The 24514-nt window shown below is 36.4% G+C and overlaps 3 protein-coding genes across 3 annotated transcripts; 2 read left to right on the forward strand and 1 right to left on the reverse strand.

The window, feature by feature from the left end:
- Nucleotides 1-3033: 3033 nt before the first annotated feature.
- LOC113065304 (cytidine deaminase-like) lies at nucleotides 3034-4297 on the forward strand. The gene is made up of 4 exons (XM_026236537.1): nucleotides 3034-3160; nucleotides 3628-3739; nucleotides 3826-3883; nucleotides 4157-4297. Exons 1-4 carry the CDS (start codon nucleotides 3034-3036, stop codon nucleotides 4295-4297), a joined length of 438 nt encoding a protein of 145 aa, XP_026092322.1.
- A 246-nt stretch (nucleotides 4298-4543) lies between these two features.
- On the forward strand, nucleotides 4544-10011 carry LOC113065696 (serine/threonine-protein kinase PINK1, mitochondrial). Its single transcript, XM_026237162.1, has 8 exons — nucleotides 4544-5017; nucleotides 5877-6155; nucleotides 6296-6399; nucleotides 6483-6665; nucleotides 7501-7664; nucleotides 7795-7919; nucleotides 8384-8614; nucleotides 9178-10011. Exons 1-8 carry the CDS (start codon nucleotides 4661-4663, stop codon nucleotides 9448-9450), a joined length of 1716 nt encoding a protein of 571 aa, XP_026092947.1. The 5' UTR covers nucleotides 4544-4660; the 3' UTR covers nucleotides 9451-10011.
- A 1603-nt stretch (nucleotides 10012-11614) lies between these two features.
- LOC113065697 (torsin-1A-like) lies at nucleotides 11615-21603 on the reverse strand. The gene is made up of 5 exons (XM_026237164.1): nucleotides 21459-21603; nucleotides 13556-13821; nucleotides 13103-13278; nucleotides 12813-12946; nucleotides 11615-12539 (listed from the first exon to the last, which is right to left on the reverse strand). Exons 1-5 carry the CDS (start codon nucleotides 21601-21603, stop codon nucleotides 12292-12294), a joined length of 969 nt encoding a protein of 322 aa, XP_026092949.1. The 3' UTR covers nucleotides 11615-12291.
- Nucleotides 21604-24514: the final 2911 nt, after the last annotated feature.

Genomic DNA, 24514 nt, shown 5'->3' on the forward strand with positions numbered 1-24514 from the left:
AACCTACCTAACATTGTTCGGGAGGCAGACACACTCTTGCAGTTTAAATCTAGATTAAAGACCCATCTCTTTAACCTGGCATACACATAACATACTAATATGTTTTTAATATCCAAATCCATTAAAGGATTTTTAGGCTGCATTAATTAGGTAAACCGGAACCGGAAACACTTCCCATAACACCCTATGTACTTTCTACATCATTAGAAGAATGGCATCTACGCTAATATTTGTCTGTTTCTCTCTTGTTCCGAGGTCACCGTGGCCACGAGATCCAGTCTGTGTCCAGATCAGAGGGTCACCCGGATCGTACCCAGACCAGATGGTGGATCAGCACCTAGAAAGGACCTTAACTGCCCTGAAAGACAGCGGAGACCAGGACAACTAGTGCCCCAGATACAGATCCCCTGTAAAGACCTTGTCTCAGAGGACCACCAGGACAAGACCACAGGAAACAGATGATTCTTCTGCACAATCTGACTTTGCTGCAGCCTGGAATTGAACTACTGGTTTCGTCTGGTCAGAGGAGAACTGGCCCCCCAACTGAGCCTGGTTTCTCCCAAGGTTTTTTTCTCCATTCTGTCACAGATGGAGTTGCGGTTCCTTGCTGCTGTCGCCTCTGGCTTGCTTAGTTGGGGTCATTTCATCTACAGCGATGTCATTGACTTGATTGCAAATAAATGCACAAACACTATTTAACTGAACAGAGATGACATCACTGAATTCAATGATGAACTGCCTTTAACTATCATTTTGCATTATTGACACACTGTTTTCCAAATGAATGTTGTTCAGTGCTTTGACGCAATGTATTTTGTTTAAAGCACTATATAAATAAAGGTGATTGATTGATTGATATCCTCATATAAGTGATTTAACAGATTCAAGTGTCAAGCTGTAGTGGCATTGTAGACATGTTGTAAGTCAAATCCTGTCAATCCAAATGTAAGAAATTAGGAAAATAAAACACCTAAATGGAATGGCGCCAAAGAGGCTGTTATGGCAAATACAGTAATTTATTTATTTATTTATATAGAAGGCCTACCCTCTTTGTAGGAAAGAAAGATGCAATGCACAATCCTGTTCTTGGAATTTCACAGCTTGTCATCTATGTCAATTATAAAGTAAATGGGAAATTGCTTCATCAGATAACTCCATGCTAAGTGTCAAAGAGTCATTGCATCACTTATTTCCTCCTTAGTCACACACACAGCTTGTGTCTTGAAACCATGTATTGTCAGCAGCATTATGAACCAATATTACCCAGAATCACTTGTTAGGAAGTCTCAGGAAGCCAAAATACGGGCATACTGTCCCTACAGCAAGTTAAGAGTTGGAGCAGCTGTTTTAACAAGCAATGGAACTGTGTTCACAGGTGAGGACGCTCTAAGAAATGTGTCTTTTTGTGTTTGAATGTGTAAAATAAATAAATAAACATTAAAAAAATGTCGAAGTCATTACGATTTCTTATCCTCACCAAGGCTGCATTTATTCGATCAAAAATACAGTAAAAACTGTAAGAATGTGAAATATTATTCCAATTTAAAATAATAAAAATTTCTATTTGAACATCATTTAAAATGTAATTTATTTCTGTGATGCAATGGTGAATTTTCAGCATCATTACTCCAGTCTTCAGAAATCATTCTAATATGCTGATTTGCTCAAGAAACATTTCTGACTATTATCAGTGTTGAAAACAGTTGTACTGCTTCATATTATGTATGATAATTCTTTCAATATTATTTGATGAAAATAATCTTTAGAAAATTATTCCAAAAGTACAGCATTTCTATATATATATTTGATATATAAATCTTTTGGATAATTATTAATACTGTCACTTTTGATTAATTAAACACATGCTAACTGAATTACATTATTAATGTCTTTTAAGAAAAAAAAACTTACTGAATATAGTGTTTGAACATTTGGAATTCATTGAGCAAAAAAGGAAAAAAATAAATGCATATAAAAAATGATGACCTTGCATGCATGTAAACCTCTTACTGGGGATTCCCTAAACCAAAATATGAACCTTTCATTACCCATAATAGGGGCTCTTTAACATAAGGCAGCAACATAAAATGTGAAAAAAAATTAAGGACTACAAATAATTTAGCAACGCACTGTATTGTTCGTAAGGCTTTTTCATGAATGCTTGAAGATAAATATAAACTGTGCTAACATGAAATTCTTTCCTTGATACATCTCATGAAGCTGTTTGATAGAATGACCTGGAACAAATCTAGCTGTTAATAAGATCGATGGAACCATCACGGTTTTGTTTTTTAAATACAAATTTCAAACAAGCTCATACTTGCCTCTTTATTGCATTCATTCTGAACTGAGTAAACAGGACGATCTTTACTCATCCGTCTAGTTACTTACCGTTCTGTTTAGTAACTTCAATTAAACGATTACTTTACTTCCAGAAAAAAATTTACTTACCTCCTTTTGTCATACAAAAGATGTTCATAGTTCTTTCTTCAGTCTTTCTTTCTTCATTCAAAAAGAAATTAAGGTTTTTGAGGAAAACAATGCAGGATTTTTCTCTATATAACGGACTTCAGTGATGGCCAGCAGGCTAAAGGTCCAAACTGTGGTTTCAGCGCAGCTTCAAAGGGCTCTGTACGATCCCAGCCGAGGAATAAGTGTCTTATAGTGAAGAAAGAAAGGCATGAACTTGGATGACGTGGGGGTGATTAAATATCAGGAAATTTTTATTATGGAAGTAGACTAATCCTTTAAATGTTTTCTAGTAAACCTGAGAATGTTTAACAACATTTATATATATGTGTTGAGGATGCTTTATCTAATGAATATCAGAGTCCTGTTCGTGAAAATTCACCTACACTTTGTTATCTAAATACATTTTTAAGTAAATGGGAATTTTTCTATTGCTTCACCAAATTACTCATAAGTGTCAAAGAGTCATTGCATCGCTAATTCCCTCCTTTACAGCCACACACAAAACTTTCTACATTTAGTGCTTGGCTGTCAGAACAGGTTGTGTCTCCAGTCAGCAGCATTATGAATCAATATTACCCAGAAGCACTTGTTCAGAAGTCTCAGGAAGCCAAAATACGGGCGTACTGTCCCTACAGCAAGTTCAGAGTTGGAGCAGCTGTTTTAACAAGCAATGGAACTGTGTTCACAGGTGAGAGGTCACAACATTTTTAATGATTTATGTGTTAATATGTGTATTTTTTTTTTTTTATCTGAACGCTATACTGTACATACATATAAAGTTTAGGAGTAAGTAACTAAAGTAGTTTAGTAAGATTTTAAAAATGTTTTTTGAACGAAGTCTCTTATGTACCTCAGTTTGATCATTTCATGTTCATTTGTGAAATATTGCAATTTAAAATAATATTTTCAGTTTAAAACAACGTTTTCTATTTGAATATATTTTAAAATGTCATTTATTCCTGTGATGGCAAATCTGAATGTTCATGAAGGATCATGCGATCATTAATGCTGAATAATTTCTTTAAAGGAAAATCTTACATACCCAAAACTTTTTAATGGTACCAATGAATCACCAATAATACATGAATCCCAAAAAGAACAGGCAATATGAGGCATGAATTTATGTAAATATCTACAGGACTGTTTTCTTAACAGGTTGTAATGTAGAAAATGCAAGCTACCCTCTTGGACTGTGTGCTGAGAGGACTGCTATCTCTAAAGCTGTGTCTGAGGGATATACCAGCTTCAAAGCCATCGCAATTGCCAGGTACTGTATTTCAATAGCTACTGGTATGTATTGATTGAAGTATAAGTGAGTAGTGTTGTCCTGGTATAAACTTATATTTTGTGCAGTGACCTTGAAGACCGCTTTATTTCTCCATGTGGAGCCTGCAGGCAGTTCATGAGAGAGGTCAGTTCTTCAAAAAATAACTTTTATTACTATAATTTATAAAGAGACAAATGTGCATTTAAAATCTGATATCTGAAAAAGTAACCAGTCAGAACCAAACATGAGTCAGCAATGACAAACTGTGCATTTGGAAAGAAATGTCTGTAAAAGCAGGTGTGATGTTAGGTGTTGCTTATAACAAAGAACAATTACAAAAGAATTTGAGTAATAGACAAATAATGATTCAGCGTCCACTGATGTCATTTATAAGACTGTTTGTCATCTGTCTCGCAGTTTGGCTCTCAGTGGGACGTTTATCTGTCAAAATCTGATGGATCTTACAAACTGATGACAGTGGAGGAGCTCCTGCCATTCTCATTTGGCCCTGATGACCTTGGGGCAAGAGAAAACACTGTTGGCAATTCGAAACTGTAATCTAAATTAAGATATAAGCCACGTTACAAACCAGATGAGCAGAATAAACTGATTTAAAATGTGTTGAATGAATGTATAGTTGTATTATTTGCCAATTAAAATATATGAATGTAAACGAATAAACTATAACCATATTCTAAACTATTGTGTGTTTAATAATTGACTCACTGCTTTGAACTTTTTATAGGTACTTTTATCTTAAAAGATGTGCGATCTTTCGTGAAACACGCTTCCTGTGACTTTTATTTTGTACGATGTAAACAAAAAGTGACGTCTCACGGACCAATCAGCGTTACATAAACACTACGAGAAGTGAGAAGGAAGAAGAGACAAAGTGAAATTTAGTTCTCCGTTCGGCTCAAAATGTCAGTGAAACATGCTCTCAATCGGGGGTTGGAGCTGGGGAGGTCGCTTGTCCAGCTTGGACTCTTTAAACCAGCCGGCCGAGTTGCTGCGAAGCTCCGCGGTGAGCGGCTGCGTGTGTCCCGACCGACACGCACCGTCCAGCCGCAGACTTTTCTACCAGGTCGGTACCGCTTCTTCCGCCTCTCTCTCAGCGGGCTGGCCGCCCAGCTCCAGTCTGGGGCTTTCAGGAGAGTGGCTGGAGGTGGTGCACCCAGAAACAGGGCTGTTTTCCTGGCTTTTGGGGTGGGTTTGGGGCTAATTGAACAGCAGCTGGAGGAGGACAGGACAAGCGCTGCTCTGTGTCAGGAGATACAGGTGAAAGACAGCATGACTACTGTTGTGTTATCTAATTATAATGATATAGCATAATAATAACCGAACATTCATTTAACTTAAATGTTAGAGCATGGTCGTAAGTTAGTTGATTACCAAATGATGCATGAAAATAATTATATTTGCGTTGGTAATTGTCTGCCAAATGCTTAAATGTAAAAGTAGTTTAAATATAAATATGTCACCTATAAAGAATAGGTTACCTTTTTTTAATTAAAATTAAAATACAAAACATTTGTTCTTGTAATAATATTTGAAAATATTATTGCTTTTACCGATTTTTCATAAAAATACAGCCTTTGTGAGCATAAAAGACTTTTAAAAACTTTACAAAAAACGTAATTAATCCAAACAGATCGGTAATACAAATTATTGTTATTATAATTTAACTTTGTTATATTAATATAATATTACAATGTTGCATTCTTTACTTGTTATATAATACTTATAAAAGTTAATATTATAATATTATGCTCACATAAATGTCATTGAAACATAATTAAGAAAGGAACAGGTTATTAGTTAACCTAGTCTGATCACGGAACAGTGCAGTAGTAATAATTTCATGTTTTTCATGTCATTTTTGGCCTTATCTATTGCATCAGATTACTAATTACATCTAAATTTCATTAGACCTAGTCAATTTCGGAAAAGCCCATATACAAATGAATGCAGAGAGTATTATAAATATGTGCAAATTATAGCTTATAAGATGTATGCATTTATAATTTTTCAGTAAGTGCATGCTATTATTTAGGAATACAATGTCTCCATTCATATTTATATAAATAAACTCATGAAAAAGTGTCTGCTGCAATTACACTATGTTTTTTTAATGCAGGCTGTGTTCAGAAAGAAGAAGTTCCAGACCCCTCTGGAGCCCTTTACATCAGGGTACAAGTTGGAGGACTATGTGATTGGGAAACAGATCGGGAAAGGTTGCAATGCAGCAGTGTATGAGGCAGCGGCTCCGTCCGGGGCCCCTGTGGAGAACGGGAAGTATTCACTGGTGGAACTGAACCAGAAAGAAACAGATGATGACTATAAGAAAGCAGGACCGCTTAGATTTCCTGCTACGCCCAGCTTTCCTTTAGCTATCAAAATGATGTGGAACATTGGGGTGAGAATTTAGACCATTTTAGTATTATTCTGTTTTGGAATAAAGGAATTATTTTGTGTTTTCTGTAGAATGCCTATACAATAAGGTATTCCAGAATAGATCCACAGCTTTAAAAAAAAAAAATTGACACCGTTCAATAGGCTGATTCGTCAAGTGACGCCATCCTTCGCTCGATGTCCATGGAGTTGGTTCCTGCATGTCCACAGGCCCTAACAAAAGAGCAAGGAGAGATTGCTTTGGATGGGTGAGTTCATATGTAAACTTTAGCTGTACATCATGGCCTGGAAATAGATTTAATCATTGCTGATGGTTTTACTATTTTTACAGCCACTTTGGATTGGTGCCTAAAAGACTGAGCGCTCATCCCAACGTGATCACAGTGTACCGGGCCTTCACTGCTGAGGTCCCGCTGCTGCCTGGAGCTCAGGAGGAGTACCCCGATGTCCTGCCTGCCCGACTCAATCCACAGGGTTTGGGCAGTAATCGCACACTGTTCCTGGTCATGAAGAAGTGAGGAATCATGAAAGCACTATATATTATTTTATATATAAATTATTATTTAATATATAATAATAATAATTATTATTATTCTTTATTATAATTATGTATTTGTTATAAAACAATATTATAACAATAAAATACATATTTAATTATTTACAGTTTTATTAAAGTAATATGTGTTCTAAAAAATATTTAATAATAATAAATTAAATAAAAATAAGAATAAAAATAAATAATTAAATATTTTATTTATTTATTATAAAATTTATTTGTTATAAACAAATATCTAAAATAAAAAAGAGTAATACAAATAAATAATAGTAAATGATAACAATTATGTTGTTTATATTATAAATATTAAAAGTATATGATGTGTTTGTTATAAAAAATAATACATTAAATAAAATGAACAAAATCATTTAGTACAATATTTATTTATTATGAAAAATTAAGTATTTGTTAAAAACAGTAAGTATTGTTTAGATTTATTTATTATGAAAATAACAAATAAATAAATGATATTATTTTATTATAATGCACATAATAATATATTATATATAATAATGTTGTGTTTTATAATAATTTAATATTATTTTTCGTTTAATTTGGAATATGTTAAATATTTATTTATTACATGCCACAACAACAACAACAAAAAAAGCTTTTGACTTTAGACTCATTTTCATCAATGGTGCTCGTGTGGTTTGTTTATTTATTATTTTTTAATATCTGTTAGGTAAAAAATGTTAGGCTTAATGCACTGTAAGATGCTTTGGCTAAAAGCGTCTGCTAAATGCATAAATGTAATTAAATTAAAGTCACGATTGATGTGTCTGTGCTGTAGTTACCCATGCACCCTGCGGCAGTACCTGGAGGTGTGTGTGCCGAACCGGATGCAGGCATCTCTCATGCTGCTGCAGCTGCTGGAAGGGGTGGATCATCTCTGCAAACAGGGCATTGCTCACAGAGACCTCAAATCAGACAATGTGCTCCTGGAATTTGACAGAGGTAAGGGGGTCCCTAGACGGTGCAAAACAACATTTTAGGCCAGTGTTGACTTGCAGCATTATGCCATCATTAGGTAATTGGTGTAGTCACATTAATTGTAACATTGCTGTGATGTGTTTTTATTTGAAAGCCGGGTGTCCCAGACTGGTGATCACTGATTTCGGCTGTTGTCTGGCAGAAGATTTAGGCCTCAAACTACCCTTCGACAGCCGGTGGGTTAACAGAGGGGGAAACACCTGTCTGATGGCACCTGAGGTGAGAAACATCTGGAATAAAACTTGAAGTGTCAGGGTTCAATATGAAGGATTTTTTTCAGGCCAGTAATTCAAATATCTACTTTAAAAAATATTACTACTTTTATGCATGTACTGTACACTACCATTGGGACAGCAAGAAGTTTTTATATTTTTGAAAGAAGTCACCCATGCTCACCAAGACTGCATTAATTTGATTAAAATACAGTAAAAGCAGTAATTAGCAAAATATTATTACAACTTAAACTTATTGCAGCTTAATTTACGATGTAATTTATTCCTGGGATGCAAAGCTGAAGATTTCAGCATCATTACTCCAATCCATAGATACTGTCCATACACCATGTATTAGACCTAGAACATTGCTAAATAACTGAGCTGCTTACCTTTTGACTAATAAAATGACATATACTGAACATTTTATATTATCAAATGAAGGATATTTATGCTCTCTTGATCATCTAGGTGGCCACAGCAGTTCCAGGTCCAGGGGTGATGATTGATTACAGTAAAGCAGATGTCTGGGCTGTAGGGGCCATCGCTTATGAGCTCTTCAGTCAGCCGAACCCCTTCTACAGCTCACAGGGGCTGGAGGGACGCACTTATCAGGAAGAACAGCTTTTTCCACTTCCTGCCTCTGTACCTGACGATGTACAGCTAGTAGTGAAGCTGCTGCTACGCAGAAACACTCGCAAGGTATAATATACACCAAGAACTATACTGCCAAAAACAGTGGTGTTCACAATATTTGGTTTTGTTTCATGTCATTAAAGTTGGCTTGAAGTTTTATAGTCTATTTTTTTATGTTTTATAACATTAACAAAACATGACTAAATTGCACAAAATTTTTTACTGTCATTTTAAATAAGAACTTTTTTCTTTTTTTTTACAAAAATATTTAGGTCATAAACAAAATGCAAAAGAAAAAACATTTAGCTTAATATTTTAATCTTGATAGTTTTAAAATACAATCATATATATATATATATATATATATATATATATATATATAAAATTGGGCTTTACCACTGTCAAGATTAAAATTGTAAGCAAAAAAAAAAAGACCATTTATTTCACAAAACTGATTTGCATTAAGTTTTTTAATAGTTAATATTATTTATTATTATTATTTTGTTTTTATTGTTGTGTTTTTTTAAACACAATATCATTTCTGCATGTGTTATTGGATACAGCATAATCATAATCTGTACCGGTCATCAAAATGATACTGATTTTCTGATGTCCCTGATGATCTGCAGTGGCCCAGTGCACGTGTGGCTGCTAACATGCTTCACATCAGTCTGTGGGGCAGGCGTGTGTTGGCCGGACTGACTGGGGCCAGAATGAATGAGCTGACGGACTGGCTGCTGTGTCAGTCTGCTGTGGTGCTGCTGAAGGGTCGGGGGTCCGGTGGGAGCTCAGTGGAAGCTGAACTCAAGAGATGTTTCCTCGCCAACATAGACCTGGAGGATCTCCACAACGCGCTCAGCTTCCTCATGTATGGACATGAGCAGTGGAAATCCCTGCCATAGTGTGTGTGTGTGTGTGTGTGTGTGTGTGTGTGTGTGTGTGTGTGTGAGGGAGTGAGTGTTTACTGGAGAAACAAACACAGCTCAGTTCCAGATATTTTTATTAGACTGTGGAAGCACTTTAATCTATCACTGACATTTGCACTTTTCACTATATACATTAAGAATACTTTATGCTGTTAATGACTCATTAGAATAACAGTTTAAACCAAGTACATATTCATGCATAATGTGAATATATTTATATTCACATTATATCACAGTTTACTGAATATTTCTTAAAAATGAGGCAAATAAATGCAGAATAAATTATACAGTTGATGCTTTTCTGACAGGATATTCAATACAAATCTGATTTTAACTTTTGGTAACTGATTGCATTATGAAATGTGTGTGTGACCAGTTGATTGGAGAGGCTGAAAAAGTAATTGGGGTTTGTGATGTAATTTCAGAGATAGAGCAAGTGATTATGTTTGGAGAAGTTCACAATGACAATCTTTGGAAGAACATGTTCAGATGAATGATTGTGCCTGTGCATTAAAAGCAAACAGGGTGACTTTTGAATGCATGCTGACTTCATTGTATATAGGCTGGAAATCACTGTAAAGCCAAAAATAATAAAGAATTAGAATAGTATTGAAATAATGTGTTCTTGTCTTTTGCATTTGACAATAAAACAGTTTAGTAATAGATTACACATAACCATATTTACACGGCAGTATATAAGTTTCTAGTATGCCTGAGCTTTATTAGCTGGTGAAGGTGTGTTTATACTGTGACACTGTACACACTGTCATGAGTGTCACAGAAATGCAAGGGACAGTTTGCATTGTATAATAGGTCTAGACTCTATATAATAAAAACAGGCATTTGATTTGTTGTTTGTGTAGTATATTGCTATACTTTATACACATAGTAACATACTATAGTATCATACATTTGAGAGATATAATATTTAATAAAACACATTTAAATTTATATATTTTATTTTAAATATAATTTTATAACATTTAATATATTTTTGAAAATAAAAATATAAAAAAATGTAATCAAGAATTTTAATTATTTATAATATTTGTATTTAGACATGCCTATAATGAACACTATATTTCTACATATAGTTGAAATATTTTTAAGTATATATAACATTTTATATATGCTCAAAATGTATTACAAACACAATAAAGTAGTAATTAACTAATGGAAGTAACTTATTTTTAGACATTTTCTAAATTTGGTACAATTTGTATTTAAATATACATTTTATAGGCACACATTCTTATAGTGAATTAATTTCTAATGAAAATAAATATAATGAAATATGAAGGATAAATAACTAAATAAACATAAATCTAAACATTAAATATTTAATCATTAATGTTTTTAAATAAATGAAAAGCAAATAAACATAAACAAATAAAATATATTCATTGTTTTTGTTCATGTTTTTTCTGGTATTTGAAGTTGAAAACTTAATATTGAAAGAAAAACGTAAAAATGCTGCCTTAACTGAAATATTAAATATATTAATAATAAAATGAAAAGAAAATTAGAAACACACACACACACACACATCTATATATATATATATATATATATATATAAATAAAAGTTAATTCAAGGTATCTGACGAATGTGAAACATCCTTACCTAGTCTGTTAGCTATGCTAGCTTATGCTTTTATCACAAAAATGACATCAAAACGAGAGGAGACCATCAAAACATGAATGGATTATGAATATACCACTACTAACGGTGACAGAAATTCATCCATCCGAGTGACGCGTTCATAAACCATAACACGTGCGTTAATTAATGTTTATTGGCATGGCATTTGTATTATATCATTGCCAAAGCATTTAATATGTGTAAAATACAGAATATAATTACACCAAGGTAATAAAGGAGAAAATAAATATGTAATAAATGAGAGAAAATAAATAAATAAAATAAATATAACAACAACAGGCAGTATCTTTAATATTAATTATAATAATTACAATTATATGCAATGAGGAATGTGTAAAATGAATACAATGGATTAACCACTTCATATGGTGTGTATGGTGTACACATATTTTGCAGGTAGTTTGACTGCCATCAAGAATTGATCTTTCTTTTGTTTTTGTTGTTTATTTGATAATTAATTTGCCAATTTGGTGTTTCTGTTTAGGCCCGATATAACACTGGAGTTTGTTTTGGAGGTCAAATAGATTTTTTTATTTTAATTTCTTTAGATTTTTGTCGATTTCTCTTTGAATGTTGGGGTTGTGGTTGGAGTCAGTCTCAGCTTGAGTTTCATTCATTAGTTTAAGCGTGAGTATATTTAGAAGATGAGACACTGGGCAAGAATGGCTTTATATTGAATAGATTCAGTGTCAGATAGATGCCAGAATTGAACAGCTCTTTTTTTATATTTTAATGTGTAAGGGATATAAGCCCATCAGCCCTGCAAGCATTGTTAGAAGTGCCTCTGTTTACCCTTAGAATGTTTTTTACAAATTCCAATTGTGTTCTCCCAATTTTCAAAATGTAATACTGGTCCTCAAATTTCACTTCCATACAGTAGAACTGGTTTAATGATTGCATGATATAATTGGATCCACTTCCAAAATCTGGTAGGACTAAAGAATGTGGACCCAAAAATGTATCAGGCTGTACACATAGGCCTAGACTAAAATGTTTCATACTGAGACAATCTTAACTTCTCAAGAAGCAGAATAGTCCAGACTCCCGATATCAGTGTAACCCATCAAGACTGAAATATTAATAAGTAAAAACAAAAGAGTAGTGTAAGGTCATTGCTGTTGAGCTGTGTGTCTAACAGGACAACATGTGCTGCTATTAATCAATATACAGCGACAACTTCTGTCTGACAGATTTGCAGCCTTTAACAGCAAATACTCTCTCTTCTTTAGGGAAGTAAGGCATGTCTCTGGCCACTTGATCTGCCAGATCGAAGTCTTGGGTGATGTTCAGATGGGCCATCTGGACCAGGACACACTGACGCACATGCTTCATCTCCAGAGGTAGGAAAGGAATACAATGATCAATCAGATGCTCATCTATGATACTAGAGCGCAAAAATCCACCTGTAGAAGAGACATAAAAGTTATTTATGGAGTAAATGTAAACACATATTCATTGAGCAAAATAAAAGATAATAATTTAGGAACCAAACCCTGAAAAACACATATTGATCAGGCACAGAATATATTATGAAAGTATATATTAAATGGGCAAATAATATATGAGTAAATATAAGTAAATAAAATGTTTTAGCGTAAATACATTTTAAAATCTAATTTTTGTTTATTTTGACATAAATGTTAATTATTTCAATGCTCTTTCAATAGTCTACATACCTTTCTTATCATTGAAGATGTTTTCAGAGATTTTAATCTCCAGTTCATTGCTGTCCATCCATATTTTTTCCCGATGAATGCCTTTTCTCCAGAAATCCAGAGTCACTCCAGTAATCACATTCCCATCTGCATTACTATAAACAAACAAGCTTATCATCAGTTGTGGCAATCTTTTGGGAGCATGAAGTGTATTTAATTACCACTGTGTTTGAATATTATTAAGTTCATATGTTGACTACAGCTACATTTAAATAAATCCATATTAAAAACCCCTGATTTGAGGTTATCACCTGAGAAATATGAAGATTGCCTTACGGAATGAAACTCCATCTACACGGGCATTGTAGTCTAGAAAAGGTTTTATGGCATCGATCAGCTGTGGTTGCATTTTTTCCATTTCATCAAATATAAACATGGAGCGGGGAAAACGTGATACACTTTCATGAATCTGCTGCTTTAGATGTGCCTGAAAGTGCAGAACATGCAAAACCCAGTTGAAGAAATGACTTCTATATGTGCAACACTCCCTCAGGTCCATTTTTACTGGGCGAAAATACTGTCAGTTTAATAGCAGCATCATTACTGTAATTACTGAAACTGTAATGACCCAAATCCCCAACTATCCTGCTGTCCTGTGGGCCATCTTAGACCTTAAATCTAGAGCCAGACCATGGTAAAGAAGCAATAAATGTGATTACTAGAGTCTTAGGCCAAGACTACAACACTACCATTTATTTACTTACACTGTGCAAGCGTAAATTTTTTGTGTGTGGGAAATGATGCTCAGATATAAATAAGTGTACATGCTTGCTGTTTTCCCCTTTTTCATACACATTTCTTGCGATGATTTTGGAAGCATGATTTTTTCCAGTTCCTGAAGTCCCATGGAAAGAGAGGACCAGTGGTTTATTTGGGTTGCTGTCAGTCATAAATGACGACACAGCTCTTTGTATAACATTGGATGCAATGTGCTGTCCAAAGAAGTTTTCTCTTAAATCTGCCTCCAAACCTGAAAGATGTGAAGATATGTGAAGTTGACAAAGTTTTAGGCAGTGCAGAAGGCTGAAATATTTAAACCACCTTATTCAGATACTTTTACCACAATACAAATACAATTAACAATAATTTCTGTAATTAAGAGAAGGAATTATTATGAAGTCTCATTATGTTTCATTTAAGTTCTATCCCTCTCCCTTTTTTCATTAATCCCGTTAAACACTTTACTTTAAAAGAGTATTTACAGGTGCTGGTCATATAATCAGAATATCATACATTTTTTTTAGTTTATTTCACTAATTCTATTCAAAGGTGAAACTTGTATATTATATACATGTATTACACACAGAATGATATATTTCAAATGTTTATTTCTCTTAATTATGATGATTATAACTGACAACTAAGGAAAATCCCAAATTCAGTGTCTCAGAAAATGTTTATATTGTGAAAAGGTTCAATATTGAGACCTGGTGCCACACTATAATCAGCTAATTAACTCAAAACACCTGCAAAGCCTTTAAATGGTCTCTCAGTCTAGTTCTGTAGACTACACAATCATGAGGTAGCTTCTGACTTGACAGTTGTCCACAAGACGACCATTGACACCTTGCACAAAGAGGGCAAGTCACAAAAGGTCATTGCAAAAGAGGCTGGCTGTTCACAGAGCTCTGTGTCCTAACACATTAATAGAGAGGCGAAGGGAAGGAAAAGATGTGGTAGAAAAAAGTACATAAGCAAAAGAGATAACTGCACCCAGGAGAGGATGGTGAAACAAAACCCATTAAAAAATATGGGGGGAGATTCACAAAGAGTCGACTGCTGCTGGAGTCAGTGCTTCAAGAATCACTACGCACAGACGTGGGTTTCAGCTGTCGCATTTCCTGTGTCAATCCACTCTTGAATAACAGACAGCCTCAGAAGCATCTCGCTTCAAAAAGGACTGGACTGCTGCTGAGTGGTACAAAGTTATGTTCTCTGATTAAAGTAAATTTTGCATTTCCTTTGGAAATCAGGGTCCCAGAGTCTGGAGGAAGAGAGGAGAGGCACGCAATCCACGTTGCTTGAGGTCCTGGGTAAAGTTTCTACAGTCAGTGATTGTTGGGGTGCCATGTCATCTGCTGGTGTTGGTCCACTGTGTTTTCCGAGATCCAAGGTCAACACAGTCATATACCAGGAAGTTTCATAAAACCTGAGCAGTGCCGCAGACTGATTGACTCCATGCCATGCTGCATTGCTGCAGTAATTCTTGAGTAATATTCTAATCTGTCTTGAGTAATATTCTAATTTTCTGAGATACTGACTTTGGGACTTTTAGTTGTCAGTTATAATCTTCAAAATTAAAAGAAATAAACAATTGAAATATATCAGTCTGTGTGTAATGAATGAAAATAATATACAAGTTTCACTTTTTGAATGGAATTAGAGAAATAAATCAACTTTTTGATGATATTCTAATTATATGACCAGCACCTGTATGTAAAACTATTTGACAACATACAGTATTTGCAATGCTGGATAGTAACTGATTACATGCCACTGGATTACGTAATCAGATTCCAAAAACGGAGTACTTGTAATCAGTTTATATTACATTTAAAAATGATCATAATCAGATTACATTCATTTATAGATTATATTAAGATATATATAATTTACACAATGGTAGTATATTTTTTTATTTAATTTGCCCCAATTAACACTGCGTGGGAAATTTCATTGAAACTTAAGGTGTACGACCCGTGTATGAAAATTTCTGCGGCAAGTGTGCTGAGACCCGTACACGACCATACATTTGAGATGCAAAGAGATTTCTGGATACAGGATATTTCTGATTGCACACACTAGACGTGTTCAGATATTTCCAGTATACCAGCCCTCATAAAAACTTAACCATGGTTTTATAATAGTAAAACTTTGTATGCTATGTTTTTGGCAGTTTGACTGCCATTTGTATACAAATAGGCTCCAACGTAAAACTATGGTTAGTGTACAATGGTTAATTTATAGTTACCATGGTCAGTACACAAACCTCTACATAGCAAGTAAAACACTCGCATATGTGACTAAACCTTCAACATGGGTGAATAAATGATTTCTAATATTAGCCAATAGCTAATAAATTCTCCGATTTTACTCGCCAGTATGTGAGTTTGAGGCCAATAAGAAGTATTCATGAGCATATATGAGCGCTTAAGAGTTTCTCTCTCTGTCAAGCAATCTGTGATATTTCTCAGTTCATCTCAATGGATGCATAGCGTACCTGTATGGAATTAAATTTGGTTCAATAAAAATGAATGTAACTTTATAAAACTGAGCGTAACTTTTTCAGAAACTATCAAAAACATGCCATTACAAAAAAAGAAAAACACAATGAAAATGAAAAAAATAGCAGGTTCTTCAAATATGATTCATTCTTTTTGAATGTTTTTCAAAAATTTGTTTTCATTAATCGTGGATTCTGAATGCATTGCCACAGATTTCGCTTATGGGTCAAATGTTTAATTTGGTGTTTTGACACAAACCTCTTGTGTGGGAGGGCTTAACAGTGATCTACTCTGATGGGATAGTGAGCTTTTGATGGACAGGTGCTCTCTGACCGGGAAGTACAGACGTCACTCAGCGGCGTGCATATTGGAAAGCTCTTGTGGTGATTAAATCAAAAAAAAATTTTTACAGACAAAGTGAAATACATTTCTTTAAGCTCATACACAGGTTCTACCCTGTAAAGAAGTTTATACAAAGATTTAAATCTGACATTGATCATACATGTTCTTTTTGTTCGAGTTCTGAAGAAACTACACTTATTTTGGTCATGTCACTACACTCAGAAACTTTGGGATGATATTGGTGTGTTTGTCAAGTGTAAGATTTTGCCAGGCGTCTCAGTACATATGAAAAACATTATATTTGGGTATTATGACTCTGACCCCACAAATGTAAATTTTTCCTAAACAAATTTCACATTCACAAATGCAAATTCTCCACTGTAAACCTGTCTTCTCTGTTTTCCTAAAAGAAATGGAAAACTATTTGAATTTTGTTGAGATTTTGGCCCTGTTTTCTCCCCTTTTTTATTTTATTATTATTTATTATTATTATGTGGTTGATATTATGTGATGTATGTTTATACTTTTGTATGTTTTGGTTCTCTTTTTGTTCTCTACATTAACCCTTTAACTGCCCCACCAAGAAAAAAGCATTTTTTGTTTGCATGTCTTATCTCCTTATGTCATTAGTTACCACACTCAATGTATTTTTTTTCCAACACATCCCATAATTTTTAAAACATTAGCTTAGCTTTTCTACGTTTACCATAAAGTGACAAATCAACCATTTGGTTGAGCACGTTTTTGAAAAATTATTGAAAACATACTAAAGTTTTTTCATGGCACCAAGTAAAATAATTTTGGGCTAAATAAAGTTAGGGCTCTTACAGTGTAATATGTCAAAAAAATATGCTTACCTTGCAAAATTTCACCAAAAACAGTTTACATGGCAGGAGTGATTTCTTTCTCTCTGACATCCATCAAAGAAGAAGTGTTGTGACAAATGCTGTTGATTTTTTTTTGGCTTAACATACCTCTACCAGATGGTAGAGATGGCTCAATCAGCTTGAATTAAGTTAGGTACTCCTCTCAGTAAAATATAGTGACTCAAAATGTGCTCAACCATTTGGTCGAGCGGCAGTTAAAGGGTTAATAAAAAAAAAAGTGTATTGTGATTTGTATGCAATACGTCGTGCCATGTATTACTAAATATGTAAATAATATTTGACCTTCTATCATCTCAGTCTGTAAAGATGAGCTCTCAGGAGACACGGAGCGGCATCGTCTTCCTCCTCTGCTTGTACTTCTAGGCAGCTTGAAGTAATGGTGCGTTCAAGTCATCTCGTAAAGATAGTATTCATGAGTTGAATGCACATGAAAGCCACCACAATAGCATAAATACCACTGGTGGGGAGCTCATAATTTTCTTTATGCCCCGATCTGTACGAGTTGGGTGCGTTTCAGTGATTAACATGGCGGAATATACAATACTTAAAGGTAGCTGTGGTATTGTCAGGCTTTTCTATTTACCGCGCAGTAAGTTAATCGACGACGCATAATATGATGGCATTATAATATAACAATTCAACTTGTAACAATAAAGTTGGCAGGGCTTCATAAATTAATTTAAAACATTGAAAAACAAAGTATACCTAATGCACATTTCTTTGTTCTCCATTTTCTAGAACAAGAGTTTAAGAACATTGCTGTATTTTTGTGTTATTAATTAAGAGAAAGTACTCCGCCATCTTGCTCTGACGAAAGTGACTTGAACATACATGACGTCGTAAGCACGACTAACCACGTTATGTGCGCCACTGAGTGGCATCTGTACTTCCCGGTCAGAGAGCACCTGTCTATCAAAAGCTCACTATCCAATCAGAGTAGTTTACTGTTAAGCCCGCCCCCACGAGAGGTCTGGCGAGTAAACTAAAAAATGTACTAGCCAATGGTGATTCAAATGCCAAGGTGTCCGTAGAGGGTTGGTACAATAATCATGTTTTTATTTATTTATTTTTAGGTACCATGGTTAATGTCATAATTAAGAGAGCAAGCAGAGTCATGTTTTTTTATTGTGTTTATCAGTTAAAAATTAATCCAGCCATTTTAAATCTGTAGGCTAGTTTAAATTAATCCGAACTAAATGAATCAAAATGAGCCTTTGAACAGAATCGCAAAATTTAAGTGAGATTAATAAAATAAAATCCACACTATTCGCGGTAGTGCTGTATATCGGGGCTTGTTGTAGTTTGGTAAAAGAGGTAATGCAGTAATATACATGCACTGACATTCCAGGCGCTTTAGTCATTGTGCGTAACCTTAACTTTACATCTTTAACTAGCCGTAAATTTATCAATTGAATGGGTTACCTATCCTCATTAATCATGCAAACATTTGCCCCCCCTGAGAGAACTGGCAGGAGCTGCCACTGTCGAGGCATTTATTCCCGCTTCCGGTGCTTCGCAGTTGTGCGCGATGATTTTCTGAGAGATTTACATCAGACGACAATTAGTAGGCCGCCTATACATTCATAAAACCATTTTTCAAAACATAACATTAAAATTTGTTCAATGTTGTATTATTTATTTAGAACTGTATTTCTAGCCTGGTGTTGTTTCGAGCCATTTATTCCCGCTTCAGCGGCCTTCATTCAGTGCGCGGTCAAAGCCTTCAGAGAGATTTATATCAGAAGAAAGTTACGTAAGGAAGAATTTAGAGAAACATTTTGAATAAGCTATTTACCAAAGCTTAATGTTAAGTGTTGTAATGGATGTATTTGAGTGGGTTTATGTTATGTAAATTAGTCTAGATATCTTGATAAACTGCCAACTGGTAACTTAGTAAGCAACTGCTACATAAAGTTAAATTTTTAAAAGTTAGCTTTTAGTATAATATACATGTTTATTAATTAATGTTAGTTTAGCTAGCGTGCTTTAGTTGGTAACATATTCCCCATCGACACATTCTGCTCATCTGATCAGAGTTTTAATTTTTATATATCTACAATGTATTTTGTTTTATTTTGAGGTGATTTTTTAAAATATGTTTTAATGTGTAAATATATATTTAATGTTTTTAGGTCAGATAGCAAATGTTGCAGGGTTTCCAACAGCCTAACACTCTATTTGCATTGGCACTCCCCCATTCCCATATATACATATGCAAATTCATTTTCTACTAGCAGGGCGTGCTTTAACGGCTGCAAATCAGTGCTGAGCTCACAAACACTGCCTTGCATGCAAAATGAAATGAAAATGAAATTGAACATTTTCTAAATACAGTCTGTTTCCTTCTGAAATACAGTGATAATAATAAACCCCGTTTTGATTTTGAAATGTGCAGTACTCATGTTTATCCAATTAAGTCAAAGCCTTTTAGAAAAATCTATTTGAGGTGGTCAGTTTGGATATTGTGGCCGCCTGCCACAAATATATCAATGTGTGGGAAACCCTGTGTTGCCATTCTTCTGGAAAACTGCTGGTGTTTAAAAAACAGTCATCAATCGGATAACTTGAACACAGTTATTGAATACCATTCTATTATAAATGTTATCTTTTATTCAGTTAATAATCACTTTAACTAGCTTTTTTTTCAATTATTAATGGTTTATTTTAACAAAATTTAGAAGAAACATTTCAGACAATCCCACCAATTAGCATCATAGGAAGTATATATCGCCACTTTTCTCACATCCATTCCCAGACGACAGCAGGCCAAATATGCTTATTCTTTCTGTTACATATGTGACCTTGTGGATTGCTGTATAGTTCCGCTAACAAAATAACTGCCTGTTTTCATTACATTTGTATTAATGTGTTATGTTTCATTATTCTAACTTGTGTTTAAACAATTAAAACTGTACAATGCATTTATAGAAAGTGTTTTATTATATTTTTACAGGATCCTCTGTTCCCAGATCCAATCATCTGAAGGACTGTGAAAATATGAACCCTTTGAACCACCGTTGACAGTTTCTACATGATAAATAAAAAGGACATGGCAGAGGATGATAGGGGTATTGATATTTCAGTGAAATTAAATGTAATTTAATTACATTTAGTCTGCTAGTCAGCATTATAGCTGATTAAATAAAAATATATAGTGTTTCATGTTTGTTTTGGGATAGTGTTCCATGAGTCCTTTGTCCTGAACCATTTAAATGATTCTCCAAATCCTTCACTTTCTCAGGTTTTCCAGCATCTTTTGCACATCTAAACCCTCTCCAGCAATAAACATATGATTTCAGATCTATATTTTATTTACACTGAGCACAATTTAAAGAGACCCAAATTATTAAGAGATTAAGAGACACAGATGTTACCTACTTGAATTTGGATGATCAAGGAAAACTATTTTTCTTTCTGAAAATCTGTATTAAAATTGTATGTAGCTTCTGAAGAGCAGTACTAAATGAACAGATATGATCTTTAAACAAAACAAGAAAAAATTACTTATCATCCTGTTCAAAATGTACACCCCCAACTCTTAATGCATTGTGTTTGCTTCTGGAGCATCAGTGAACAATGTTTTCACCTTTTATAGTTGTGTATGAGTCTTTCATTTTTCCTCAGAGTAAAAAGTTAGATCTCAAAATTATTAGTCGTTGTCAGACAGGGGCCAAATATGCAGAGGATGCTGGAAAACCAAAGAATTTGCAGGACTTGGAGAATTTTTCTGAAGAACAGCATGCAGTTGAACTGCTCTAGACTCATGAATTTAAATTAAATGAATACATTAGTTTATCGCGTTAGTGAGCGGACTGGAAAAATGCCGCACACAAAACCGTCTTTTTCATCAACTCACAAAACCCCTGCAGTTCATTCACGATTCCCTGGCAATGTTAAATACACGTCATGATATTAACAACAAAGAATGGACTATATATTTTAGGTCAAAAGTAATCTAAAAGTAATATGCATTTTAGCCTTTAGCAGCTACATCGTTATCCCTTTTACAGTTAAATCAAATTATAAAATTAAAAATACAATGTAGATGTGCTTGTTGGAAAGTTATTCGACAATCTATGTTTGGAAAAAAATGACATTTGAACCATAAACTCATAAATGTATCATCAGAACATGTATTTAGCAGGTTTACTCACGTTTTGAATCGAAAGGCAGCAAGTCATCCCGTTCAAAATATGTGTAAACCACAGATGCAGCAGCCACGAACATATCCAGAAAACCTGAAGATAATGTTATATTAGATACCAGCAATAAAACTACTACAAAATGCTGTGCTTTCATTGTGAAAGCAAATCATACAGGTAAATTTCAGTCTTGATTTCGAGGATGAGTAAAACTGCATAAATGCTTATCTCTCTACAGCTTGTATCTATAGCCCTTAGTCTACTTCACGAGTTCACCCTTACATCTAATCTGAAGGCAAATAGTAGGCATATTTTGGCGTGCTGTCCTGGGGGAGGGGTCCGGGCCCGGAGCATAGCCCGAACCCAAATAACTCCCCCTATCCCAATTTGGGATAAATAGATTAGAAGTGAGGAGTTGGGGTGGAGGAGGGTTGCCGAAAAACTGTCGTGGGACAGGAGGTAGGAAGACTGGATATATATACGCGTGCGTGCTATAAGATGATTAGCTAAACGAGATGCACCTGTACCAAATTGGATGATTATCTGATCGTGCTTCTCCCGAACTTTGTTAATAAAACCACATTTCACGAGTTCACCCTTACATCTAATCTGAAGGCAAATAGTAGGCATATTTTGGCGTGCTGTCCTGGGGGAGGGGTCCGGGCCCGGAGCATAGCCCGAACCCAAATAACTCCCCAAAAGAAGCTTAAAGCCATAGGACAGCAGCCAGAGAGATAAAATTTAGTTGCCCCCCAAAATATGCGTGTTGGGAAGAAAATGCAGAGCGACCTGGAGAGCCCGTGCAGTGTTCGACGAGAGCTGCGGCTCGCAACGTCTTACCAGCGAGCCCTCCATGCCGCTTATGGGAGGAGCACAATGCCAGATATCAAGAAATGAGGGACTCTTGCTGCCTCCGAAGGGAGCTGCGGCTCTGCTGCACCGGAAGGGAGAGTCCCTCTTGCGGCTGAGTACGAGGCGCGGTTTGTTGCATCTGATGGAGGGCTCTCACTGCGACTGAAGGGAGCCAGCGACTGTATCCCATCGGGAGGGAGATCCCTGGCCGCCATAGAGTATGCAACATAACTCGGACGGGGGGTTCACACTGCGACCGAAGGGAGCCGTGGGTCTGCTGCACCAGAAGGGAGAGCCCCGTCAGATGCTAAATAGGCAATGAGATTCGAGCCGCGGTTTGGCGCGTCGGATGAAGGGCTCCTAATGCAACCGAAGGGAGCCAGCGGCTGTACCCCATCGGGAGGGAGATCCCTAGCCATCGTGGAGCATGCAACATAACTCAGATGGGGGTTCACACTGCGACCGAAGGGAGCTGTGGGTCTGCTGCACCGGAAGAGGAGCCCTAGTCCGATGCTGAGAAGGCAAAGAGACGCGACTGTTGGAGGGACTCCCGCTGCATCCGAAGGGAGCTGCGGCTCTGCTGCACCGGAAGGGGGAGTCCCCCATTGCGGGTTTATGGAGGCACGTTTTTTTGCCTCTGAGGGTTCTCCCAGCCTCCGTAGGGGGTTCGCAACTCTGCAGCAGGAGTGCTGCCCCGGAGGGGAGAGCCCTGATTGACGCTAACTAGAATACGACTGTTGGAGGGACTTTTGCTGCGTCCGAAGGGAGCTGCGGCTCTGCTGCACCGGAAAGGCGAGTCCCCCTTGCGATGCGAGGCATGGCTTGATGCGTCTGATGGAGGGCTCTCACTGCGACCGAAGGGAGCCAGCAGCTCTATTCCCCCGGGAGGGAGAACCCTATCCGCCCTTGAGCATGCAACATAACTCAGACGGGGGGTTCACCCTGCGACCGAAGGGAGCCGTGGGTCTGCTGCACCGGAAGGGAGAGCCCCATCAGATGCAGAATAGGCAAGAAGATTCGAGGAACGGTTTGATGCATCGGATGGAGGGCTCCGGCTGCGACCGAAGGGAGCCAGCGGCTGTGTTCCCCCGGGAGGGAGATCCCGGTCCGCCCTTGAGCATGCAACATAACTCAGACGGGGGGTTCACCCTGCGACCGAAGGGAGCCGTGGGTCTGCTGCACCGGTAGGGGAGCCCCGTCCGATACGGAGTAGGCAAGAAAACGCGACTGATGGAGGGACTCTCGCTGCGTCCGAAGGCAGCTGCGGCTCTGCTGCACCGGAAGGGAGAGTCCCCCTTGCGACTGTATAAGCGGCTTAATTTGATGCATCGGATGGAGGGCTGTCACAACGACCGAAGGGGGCCTGTGGCTCTGCTGCACCGGGAGGGATACCCCCATCTGCCGCTGAGCGCGCAGCGCAACTCAATGACAGATGAAAGGCTCACACTGCGACCGAAGGGAGCCACTGCCCAGCTGCACCGGAAGGGAGAGCCCTGTCCGATGCTGAAATAGGCAAGGAGATTGTAACGATGGCTGGAGGGCCCTTACTTTGGCCGAAGAAACGATAACTGAGAGGCTTCTATTATTCAAGTACACAACATGATTTAAGGAGGAATATATAAATTTTTTTTTTTTTTTTTTTTTTTTTTTTAAATGTCTGATGAACAACAACCGAGGGCATCTATCGGATTATGTGAGAGGCCCCTTTTGAGCTGCTTAAGATTAGGGCTGAAACGATTCCTCGAGTAACGCGATTACAAAAAATGATGTAGGCAAATTCCTCTGCTTCGAAGCCTCTTTTAATTTATTCTAAATCTCACGTCGGGTTCTTTCGCAATGAATTTTTTTTTTTTTTTTTTTTTTTTTTTTTTTAAACCAGAGTCGTTGATGAAATGAGGGTCCATCGTGAATTTAGATTGGGCGTTCCGGAGTTAGACAAAAGCGAGCCTAATGAGGTTGAATTGGAGAATGGACATAAAATATATATTTTTATTTATTTATTTATTTATTTATTTATTTATTTTTGAGGCTCTTGCGGCAGCGAGAATTGCGGCAGTAGGGAAGGATGGAAAGGGCTCCTGCGGGAGCAGACACTGCTATGGCAGTGGTGAAATATAGGTAGAGGCTCCTGCGGGAGCAGACACTGCTGCGGCAGTGGTGAAATATAGGTAGAGGCTCCTGCGGGAGCAGACACTGCTGCGGCAGTGGTGAAATAT

This window comes from Carassius auratus, chromosome 48, assembly GCF_003368295.1.
Source record: "Carassius auratus strain Wakin chromosome 48, ASM336829v1, whole genome shotgun sequence".
NCBI classification, from domain to species: domain Eukaryota; kingdom Metazoa; phylum Chordata; class Actinopteri; order Cypriniformes; family Cyprinidae; genus Carassius; species Carassius auratus.